Genomic DNA, 9,812 nt, shown 5'->3' on the forward strand with positions numbered 1-9,812 from the left:
ACCCCCTGCTGGAGACATTGGGGTCCCTGTCCTAGGACCATGGGGACGTTTTCTGGGGACATTGGGGACCCATGACAGCTGCTCTGTGCTGAGACCACGGGGACCCTGTGCTGGGGACACCGGGGACCCCACGCCATTGACACGGGGACCTGCCACGCAGACCCTGTCCTGGGCCGTGGGGACACTGTGCCAGCCATGTGGCGACCCAACATGGCCACCCCATGGGGGACCCTGGGCTGGCGACTGTGGGGACCCCGAGTCAGGGCCACGGGGACCATGGGGACCCTGTGATGGGGACACTGGGGACCCCCGCCAGCCCCATGGGTCCCATCATGGCCGCCCCGATCCCGGAAGCCCCAGTGCCCTGCCAGGGGGCACCGGGGGGTACCGGGGGATGTGGGGGGGTCCCCACGGGTGACGTCAGCAGCGGCGTTGCCGGGTGACGGCGGTGGCGCCCGGGCCCGCGGTGGGGCCTGACGTCAAGGCCCGATGGCCGCCCGCCCGCCCGGCAGCATGGAGGCGGTGGCAGGCCCGGCCAGCCGCCGCTGAGATGGTGAGGGGGGTCCCGCCGGCCGGGGGGGACACGGGGACATGGGGACACCCCCCACACGGCCTGGCGGAGGGAGCGGGCCCCGGGGACGGGGGGCTCGGGGAGGGCGGCGGGACGGGGCCTGCTCAGGCGGCGGACTGGAGCGGGGAACGGGCCCCGGCGTCCCTGTGTGTCCCTGTGTGTCCCCCGGCAGGGGAGGGTGGTGGGCCCCCCTCCGGATCGGCCGGGGCCCCCCCGGCGGCTCCGTGCGCAGTCCCCACCCGCTGTCCCCGTCCCACTGCCCCCCACCTGCTGCCACCATCCTGCTCCTCCCTAATCTGCTCCCCCCCCCAATCCCGCTGCCCCCCTCTTCTTCCCCCCAACCTGCTGCCTCCCAACCCAGTATCCCCCAAAACGCTGCCCTCATCTCATTCCCCTCAACCCACTCCCCCCAACCTACTCTTCTACCATGCTGCCCCCCCTTCTGCTGCCCCCCATCCTGCTGCCCCCCATCCTGCTCCCCCAAAACCCCCCAACCTGCTCCCCCATCCTGTTGCCCCCCAAATTGCTCCCCCATCCTGCTCCCCACCACCTGCTGCCCCCAACCCAGTGCACCCCAACCTGCTCCCCCAATCCCGCTCCCCCCAACCTACTGCTCTCATCCCACTGCCCCTCAAACTGCTCCCCCATCCCACTGCCCCTCAAACCGCTCCCCCCAAATCGTGCCCCCAACCCATTCCCCACAACCTGCTCCCCAAACCCGCTGCACCCCAACCTGTTCCCCCCAACCCGCTCCCCAGAACCTGCTCCCCCCAAATTCACTCCCCCTAATCTGCTCCCCCCAACCCTCTCCCCCATCCCCTCTTCCCCCATCCCTGCTGTCCCCCAACCCTCTGCCCCCCCTAATCCACTGCCCCCCAACCCTTTGCCCCCCAGGACCTCAAGGGCCAGTACTGGACGGATGATGACTCCGATGGGGACAATGAGTCCGAGGAGTTCCTCTATGGCGTCCAGGTAAGCACCGTAGGTGTTGGGTCCCATGGGTGCCGGGTCCCATGGGTGCCATGGGGGGACTCAGGGCCCCCCAACCTGCGCCCGGTCCCAAGTGCGGGGCTGCAAGGGGGCTCCAGGTCTGATGGGGTGCTGTGCCGCAGGGGACCTGCGCCGCCGACCTGTACCGTCACCCGCAGTTGGATGCTGACATCGAGGCCGTGAAGGAGATCTACAGCGAGAATGCCGTGGCCATCAGGTGGGTGCACCCACCAGCTTCCACACCCAGCCGTGCCATCCTCAGGCATCCAGCTGTGCCATCCCCAGGGCACCTGGCCATGGCATCACCGGGGCACTCATCCACGGCACCCCTGGAGACTCGGCTGTGCCATCCCCAGGGCACGCAGACATGGCATTCCCAGGGCAGCCAGCTGTGGCATCCCAGGGCACCTGGCTGTTGGCATCACGGGAGCACCTGGCCATGGCATCTCCAGGCACCCAGCCATGCCATCCCTGGGGCACCTAGCTGTGCCATCCCCAGGGCACCTAACCATGCCATCCCCAGGCACCCGTCCACAATCCAGGTGTTCTCCCTGTGCCATCCCGGTCTCAGAGGTGCACACGCTTGATACACGGGGAGCCACATGTGCCCGTTACTGTGCCAGAAGCCTGCCCGCCCCAGCAGGGTGGGCACTGGGCAGCAGTTCGGCACCATGCCAGCCTCACCCCATCTCCCCACCACGGTGCCGCATGTCTTTGCAGGGAGTATGGGACCATTGACGACGTGGACATCGACCTCCACGTGAACATCAGCTTCCTCGATGTGAGTCCCCGGGGTGCCCCCACCGGCATTGGCATGGGGAGGGGGGGACACATGCCTGGGGGGTCCCCAAATTTCCTCCCCAGCTGAGGGTCCCCATGGCTGTGCCGAATCGTGGCTCTCCCTCGGCAGGAGGAGGTGGCGACGGCATGGAAGGTGCTGCGGACGGAGCCCATCGTCCTCCGCCTGCGCTTCTCCCTTTCCCAGTACCTTGATGGCCCTGGTGAGTGGAGACAGGCAGGACACGGTGTCCCCACGTGCCCTCGGGATGGGGACAGCAGGGGCACCGATGGCTTGTCCTCCTCTCTCTCTCCGCAGAACCGTCCATCGAGGTTTTCCAGCCATCCAACAAGGAGGGCTTCGGGCTGGGTCTGCAGCTGAAGAAGTAAGAGCCGAAACACAACGGGCACCCAAGGGTGGTGGGTAGGGCGGGCTGTGGGGTCACCATTTTGCCCCAAAACTGGCTAGGTGCCACATGTGCCCATGCCGCCACCTTTTACCTGCCACACAGCCCTGTGATGGGCTCGCCACCAGTTTTGGGTAGGGAAGAGGAGGAGCTGGGTGGCATGGACCACCCATGCACCAGGCTCAGTGGGCACCAAAGCACCCATGGGTGCTGGCATCCTGCTCGGGCACCCATGCCACCTTTCTGCCAGGATCCTGGGCATGTTCACGTCCCAGCAATGGAAACATCTCAGCAATGATTTCCTGAAGACCCAGCAGGAGAAGCGGCACAGTTGGTTCAAGACGAGTGGCACCATCAAGAAGTTTCGTGCTGGCCTCAGCATCTTCTCCCCCATCCCCAAGTAAGACCCTGACAGTGTCCCCAAGGGACCAACCCTCTGTCCCCTCACCCTGGGTGGCTGGGCACCCTGACACCATGCCTCAATTTCCCTACTCGCCCCTCGGATGCTGCTGCTCCCTACCAGAGCCCAAGGAGGTGAAGGTTGCTCCCAAAAACCAGCTGAAGGGTGAATTCAGTGCTGGGTGATGGAGGAGTAGGGGACGGTGACAAACAGGGGAGCTCAGGGGGATTCTGTGCCCGCAGGTCTCCCAGCTTCCCTGTCATCCAAGATTCGGTACTGAAGGGCAAACTGGGCATCCCTGAGGCTCATGTCAACCGCCTGATGAACCGCTCTGTCTCCTGTACGGTGAAGAACCCCAAGGTGGAGGTTTTCGGCTACCCCCCCGCCAGCACCCAGGCAGGTGTTGCCCCCTTCAACATCCTGGTGGGTGCCTCCCCGCCTCGGGGTTTGCTTTCCTCTCCTTTCCCTTCCCAAATTCCCGGGGGCTGCTGTGGAGTCGGATCACTTGTCGTGGGGTGGTGGAACCCCCTTGGGTTGAGGGGGGGAGCCCCTGCAGAGCTCTGTCCCCTGCACCTTGTCCCCAGCACCCTTGGGTGGTGGTGGGCAAGCTGGGACACCAGCCGTGGGGTCCTCTGGGGTTTTACCCCCCTCTTGGTGCCACGTCCCTGATGCAGCTGTGTTGCCGGGAGGCTGTGGGCATGTCAGGGGTCCCGCTGTGGCAGGGGGATGTTTGGGGCTGCTGGTGCTGCGCTAAGTTGGGGGTGCGTAGGGGAAAGGGGATAACGCAGCTGGCTCCGCTCCGGCTCTGTCGCAGGTCGGCGGCCACTGCAAGAATGTCCCTACGCTGGAGTACGGCTTCCTTGTCCAGGTGAGTGTCCTGCATCCAGCTTGTCCCCATCCCGCTGCCTGGAGCATCCTCCCCCCATCCCACGTCCCACTCATCCCACATCCTGCTCAGCCCCATCCTACTTCCTGGACCATCCTCCCAAGTGCTGTGGCCACCGCAGGGACTGACTCCCACCATCCTCTCTCTCAGATCATGAAGTATGCGGAGCAGCGGATTCCAACGCTCAACGAGTACTGCGTGGTGTGTGATGAGCAGCATGTCTTCCAGAACGGCTCCATGCTCAAGGTGTGGGGACAGGGACCAGAAGGTGTGAGCTGTCACCCCGTGTCACAGTCCCTGACCCTCCCCATGGCTCCTGTCCCCTCCGCAGCCGGCGGTGTGCACCCGGGAGCTCTGCGTCTTCTCCTTCTACACCTTGGGCGTCATGTCCGGCGCAGCAGAGGAGGTGGCCACGGGCGCTGAGGTAGGGGTGCACGCAGTGGGTGACCACACCGTCACCTTGGGGTGCTGTCCCTTCACCCCACACTGTGTCCCCAAGGTGGTGGACCTGCTGGTGGCCATGTGCCGCGCCGCCCTGGAGTCCCCCCGCAAGAGCATCATCTTTGAGCCTTACCCTTCCGTGGTGGACCCCAACGACCCCAAAACACTTGCCTTCAACCCCAAGGTAAGTGCCGGGGGGACAACAGGCCCCCATGTCGGGGGTCAAGGGGGCTGGGGGAGCCCTGAGGACCCTCCGACAACCATCCCTCTCCTGTCCCATGTGTAGAAGAAGAACTACGAGCGGCTGCAGAAGGCCCTGGACAGCGTGATGTCCATCCGGGAGATGACCCAGGTACGCCGGCGTGGCCCTGCAACCACCCATGGCCCCATGGGAGACCCCCCCCTGGTGCAGGATCCTTCGCTGGGGGTGGCATTTTGGTGCCGATCTCCCTCCACCCACGGTTGGGTGGGTGCCGGGGGGACCCACCTGCACCCCCTCTTGCCTCTGCCAGGGATCCTACCTGGAGATCAAGAAGCAGATGGACAAGCTGGACCCCCTGGCCCATCCCCTCCTGCAGTGGTAAGGCCAAGGGTGCTGCACACCCGTCCCGCTGCCCCACATCCCTCCCTGCTGCCCCATTCCCCCCAGGGCAGAGAACGGGGTGAGGGGCAGCTGGGCATCCCCAGCATGACCCCCTCAGCCCCTTTCTCCTGGGGGGTTGTGACCATCCACCGGCCTCAGGGCGGGCTCTGGCACCGCTCCTGGCTCAGCCCTGCTACCAGGGGAGCACGGGACCACCCTGTCTGATCTTCCTCTTCCTCCTCCTCTTCCCAAGGATAATTTCCAGCAACAGATCCCACATCGTCAAGCTGCCCCTCAGCAGGGTAAGGGGCCTGGCTGGGCCCCAGGTGGGGTGCGGGTGCGGCGTGTGGGATGGAGGGTATGGAATGTGGGATGTGGGATATGGGATGTGGGATGGAGGGTACAGGAGGTGGGATGTGAGATATAGGATGTAGGGTGTGGAATGTGGGACGTAGGGTATGGGATGCACGACACAGAGTATGGGATGTAGGATATGGGAGGTGGGATGTAGGATATAGGATGCAGGATGAAGGTTATGGGATTGGGATGTGGGATGCAGGGTGTGGGACATGGGATATGGGATGCAGGACATAGGATATGGAAGATGGGATGTAGGATATGTGATGCAGGACTTAGGGTATGGGATATGGGATGCAGGATGTAGGATACAGGTTGTGGGATGTATGGTATGGGATGTAGGACATAGGGTATGAGGTGCGGGCTGCAGGATGGAGAATGTGGGATGCAGGATGAGGGATGTAAGGAGACGGATGGGCGATATAAGGGTCTGGGATGTAGGTGTAGCCTTTGGGATGGGATCTGCAGCTTGTGAGACGTGGGAGGCAGGATATGGGATATAGGATGGAGGATATTTGACGTGGGCTGTGGGATGAGACAGGGGATGCCACAGGCCCTCCTGGCAAGCTTGGGATGGCCAAAGCAGGGCTGGGATTGGCATGGGGCTGGGCTGCCGTGCATGATCTCTGCTTGTCTGTCTGTCCTCTCTCCCTGCTGGCGCCGCCTTTGCTCTTCCCTTTCCCCTGGTAGCAGCTGAAGTTCATGCACACCTCCCACCAGTTCCTCCTGCTCAGCAGCCCCCCAGCCAAGGAAGCCCGGTTCCGCACTGCCAAGAAACTGTACGGCAGCACCTTCGCTTTCCAGTGAGTTGCCGAGGGGGTGGCGGGAGCCCCCCAAGTGGGCGCCGTGGGGCAGGATGCCATGGAGCTGACGTAGGGCTGCCTTTTTCCAGCGGCTCTCACATTGAGAACTGGCACTCCATCCTCCGCAATGGGCTGGTCAACGCTTCCTACACCAAACTGCAGGTAACGCTCCCCTGCGCCCGACCCCACCCCGGGGCAGGCAGGCAGGCAGGGAGGGATGTGGGCAGCTGGAGATGCGCTGCCTGCGGGAGGCCGGGCTGCCTCCGCCACCGTGCCCAAGCTGTCGGGGTGACCCCGCATCGCTCACCCTGGTGTTTTCCTGCAAGCTGCATGGAGCAGCCTATGGCAAGGGCATCTATCTGAGCCCCATCTCCAGTATTTCCTTTGGATACTCAGGTAAGAGGCTGCCTGCACTGCCCAGTCCTGCCTGCGCTCCCATTCCCACTCCCTGCATGGGCCCGGGGATGTTCGGCATCGTGCCGGCTGGCTGGAGGAGCCACGTGGGAGCGGGCAGCACCAGATCCTTCCCACCTGCACTGGCCTCTTCCCAGCCAGGTTGGGGCTTTCCGATGCGCTGGGGAATTAAAAATCCAACATTTTCTAGGCTCCAAAAGCCACTGCGCCCACTTTTGGGGGGTTCCCAGGGTTCGGCCGCAGGGCGGGAGCACCCAGTGTGGCCGTCCCTGTCTGTGGCACGTGTCCCTGCGTCACCCCAGGGGTGCTCCCTGCCCAGGAGTGACCTCTGGCACCTCGCTTCTCTGCAGGGATGGGAAAAGGGCAGCACCGGATGCCTTCGAAGGATGAGCTGGTGCAGAGGTACAACCGGATGAACACCATCCCCCAGGTGACGGGCCAGGGGCCACCGTGGGAGGATGGGGATGGGGACACGACAGCCACGGGTGCTGGGGATGGGGTGAGCCAAGCCCAGCTGGGGCAGTAACGCTGGTTGCTCTCCCCACAGACCCGCTCCATCCAGTCCCGCTTCCTCCAGAGCCGCAACCTGAACTGCATCGCGCTTTGCGAAGGTGCGGGGACACGGGGGGGGGGGCGGGACACAGAGAGGGGTGGCCGGGCAGCACCCATGTCCCTGGCTCACCCGGTGGGTGCAGCAGGGGAGGGAGCGAGGGTCCCCACCATGGGCCGCGCCCGGCGGGGACCTCCGTCCCCTGTCTGACAACCCCCTCTCCCGGTAGTCATCACCTCCAAGGACCTGCAGAAACACGGCAACATCTGGGTCTGCCCCGTCTCAGACCACGTCTGCACCCGCTTCTTCTTTGTGTGAGTCCCAGCTGCACCCACCTCCCCGGCACCCACAGGACACCCACGGGACTCCCCCTTACCCCCCCTTTTCCCCTTCCAGGTACGAAGACGGCCAAGTGGGAGATGCCAATATCAATACTCAGGACCCCAAAATCCAGAAGGAGATCATGCGTGTGATCGGGACTCAGGTGTACACAAACTGAGTGGCAGCGGGGACCCCCTGGGACCCTCCCCAGGCGCCGAGCGAAGACCCTGGGTGAGGCTGGGGAAGGAGGAGTGGGTTTCGAGCCTCCCAGGCAGGGCAGAGATGGGGGCCAACGCCAGTGGCTCCACCCTGTACATAGGCGTCAAGCATCCAGTGAGCACCAGGCGGGTTTAGCGGTCCCTTGTCCCCTCCCCATCCTGTCCCTCAGTGTCCCCGACCCTGTGGCAGCATGGAGAAGGAGCTGCGGGGGCTGGCGTGGCTGGTGGCCGCCCCTCCTGGCGTTGGCAGTGATGGCATTTTTATCGATGATGAGAAACCGAAGCAAAAAAAACCCAACAAAACCAAAACAAACCCAAAAAACACAGGAAAAAAAAAAAAAAAGGAATCTGTGTTGGTGTAGTTAAAGTATTTAAACAGCCTGGGGGTGTGGGGAGGGGATGGGATGGTGAGGAAGGGACAGGAACGCGGGGAAGGGAGGGAAGCATGGGGAAGGGATTGGGGCCACAGGGAAAGGGTCATAGGGAATTGATGGGGCTTTTGGAAGGGGCTGGGGCCGTGGGGAGGGAATCACACCACCATCATGGCAAAGGGCTCACGCTGTGGAGCAGGGACCACGCCACGGAGAAGGGATTGTGCTTCAGGGATGGGACCACAGTGGGGATGCAGGAGCAGAGTGAGGGGATGCGACCCCACAGGGACCGGTGCCACGGCAGAGGCTCGCATGCAAAACCAGAAGGAAACCTCCCAGGGACTGTGCTTTATTTCAGCCCAAGCCAATCCCAAAAACTACACGGATGCAGAGTTGGCGCTGGCATGGCTGCATCCCGCTATGCTGGAACCTGAATGAAAACCCATTGGCGAAGCCCCGGAGGCTGCCAGGGCTTAGTGCAGGGACCCTGGGAGGTGGCGGGGGGCTGGCAGGGGTGGCTGGGTACCGAGGTTCCCCACGGTCCTGGGGCTCTCCAGGTCGGTCCCAGCAGCACAAGGCCGTGGCAGTAAAATACGAGCCCCCACGAGACAGCAGCTGCTGCGGCATCAGCCCGAAGCCACCTGGGGACAGCGGCCGGTCCCGAAGGAACATGGGGGTCCCTTGCCAGGGACTGAAGGGTCTAAGGGATTTAAAGTAATTCAACCAGGATTTATAAAGAAAGTTAAGTATCAACTTAAAAAATATCCTGGTTTAGGTATAGTCACTGGCTGAGGCCCGACAGGCTCGTCACACCGGTGGGAGCACTCTCAGTGTCACCGCTGTAGCGTCCCCTGCCCTCAGAGGGGTGACAGAGGGACCCCGATGTCTGTCCACCACCGCTCATCCTGCACCGGCTGCTCGATGTCCCCAAGGCCACCCAAACCTGGGTGGGGGATGCTGGCTGGGTGGCTGTCCCCACGCCACCAGCCACCCCATTTTTTTTTTGCTTAAATTTTGGGGTTTTGGGTTCCCCCCCCCCCCTTAAATAAAAAACAAATCAAGCCACTTTCCCATGATCACCGAAGGCGCTCCTCTGCAGGTGCAGCCGTGAAGGGACGTCCCCAGGGACATGCTAACGTCCTCCAGAAGCTCCCCCATTGCTCGGAAAGAACAGCGAAACCACAGTGGCCAGGTCCTGCCCCGGTCCCCTCTGCAGCCGGGGTGAATTCCTCTGGAAGATGGTAATTCCTGAGAAAAACGCAAATTACAAAAGAGGCCTATGCTCTTCTCCTGGCTTCACCAAATTCCTGGCAGGTGCTTCGGCCCGGCCAGAGTCAAGCTGGTCAAAAAGGGGTGCCCAGCATCGTCTTCCTGGGGGAATTTGGGTGATGGGACACGGCAGCGATTGCTCCAAAGAACCAACCAAGGTGACGATTTTGACAAAATAAGTTTATTTCGCTTCGCTTCGTTTCTGCCGAAACCTCACATTTTTCTTTTTTTTTTTTTTTGGCTGAAAAAAAAAAACCCCAAAAAACCCCCCAAACCAACCAAAACCGCAAAGAACTGTATCGCTTCGCCCTCTCCCAGAGGCGACCGAGGGGCTCTTTCGACCAGCTTGACCCCCCTGCTGCTGGCTCCCGCCTGGGCTGCGGGGCTGGGGGAGACCCCCAAAACCTCCCCCTCTGCATCCCCCCATGCCTGGCCGCGAATCGGCCCCCTGACA

At 62.9% G+C, this 9,812-nt stretch overlaps 1 protein-coding gene across 3 annotated transcripts; it reads left to right on the forward strand.

The window, feature by feature from the left end:
• The first annotated feature begins 500 nt into the window (after positions 1–500).
• Positions 501–7,940, forward strand: PARP6 (poly(ADP-ribose) polymerase family member 6). 3 transcript variants are annotated; one of them, XM_082321432.1, is made up of 22 exons: positions 501–553; positions 1,466–1,543; positions 1,684–1,778; positions 2,282–2,342; positions 2,472–2,562; positions 2,658–2,724; positions 2,996–3,145; positions 3,388–3,568; positions 3,960–4,013; positions 4,182–4,277; positions 4,363–4,455; positions 4,531–4,656; positions 4,759–4,824; positions 4,985–5,052; positions 5,309–5,357; positions 6,106–6,215; positions 6,305–6,377; positions 6,542–6,611; positions 6,980–7,059; positions 7,177–7,240; positions 7,409–7,493; positions 7,576–7,940. In XM_082321432.1, the coding sequence occupies exons 1-22, from the start codon at positions 551–553 to the stop codon at positions 7,676–7,678; spliced, it is 1,863 nt and encodes a 620-aa protein (XP_082177558.1). In that variant the 5' UTR covers positions 501–550; the 3' UTR covers positions 7,679–7,940. The 3 variants fall into 3 exon arrangements, 2 of the variants coding, with proteins under 2 accessions (XP_082177558.1, XP_082177557.1); XR_014229167.1 differs by lacking the exons at positions 6,542–6,611; positions 7,576–7,940 and having other exon boundaries at positions 6,103–6,215; positions 7,409–7,456; XM_082321431.1 differs by lacking the exons at positions 6,980–7,059; positions 7,177–7,240; positions 7,409–7,493; positions 7,576–7,940 and having other exon boundaries at positions 6,103–6,215; positions 6,305–6,670.
• Positions 7,941–9,812: the final 1,872 nt, after the last annotated feature.

The sequence above is a fragment of the Platalea leucorodia genome (assembly GCF_965183815.1).
Source record: "Platalea leucorodia genome assembly, chromosome: 9".
NCBI lineage: Eukaryota > Metazoa > Chordata > Aves > Pelecaniformes > Threskiornithidae > Platalea > Platalea leucorodia.

Coding starts and splice junctions, on each gene's coding strand:
- PARP6 (XM_082321432.1), top strand. Junction 2,563..2,657: donor CCAGTACCTTGATGGCCCTG/GTGAGTGGAGAC, acceptor CTCTCTCCGCAG/AACCGTCCATCGAGGTTTTC. Junction 7,241..7,408: donor CTGCATCGCGCTTTGCGAAG/GTGCGGGGACAC, acceptor CTCTCCCGGTAG/TCATCACCTCCAAGGACCTG.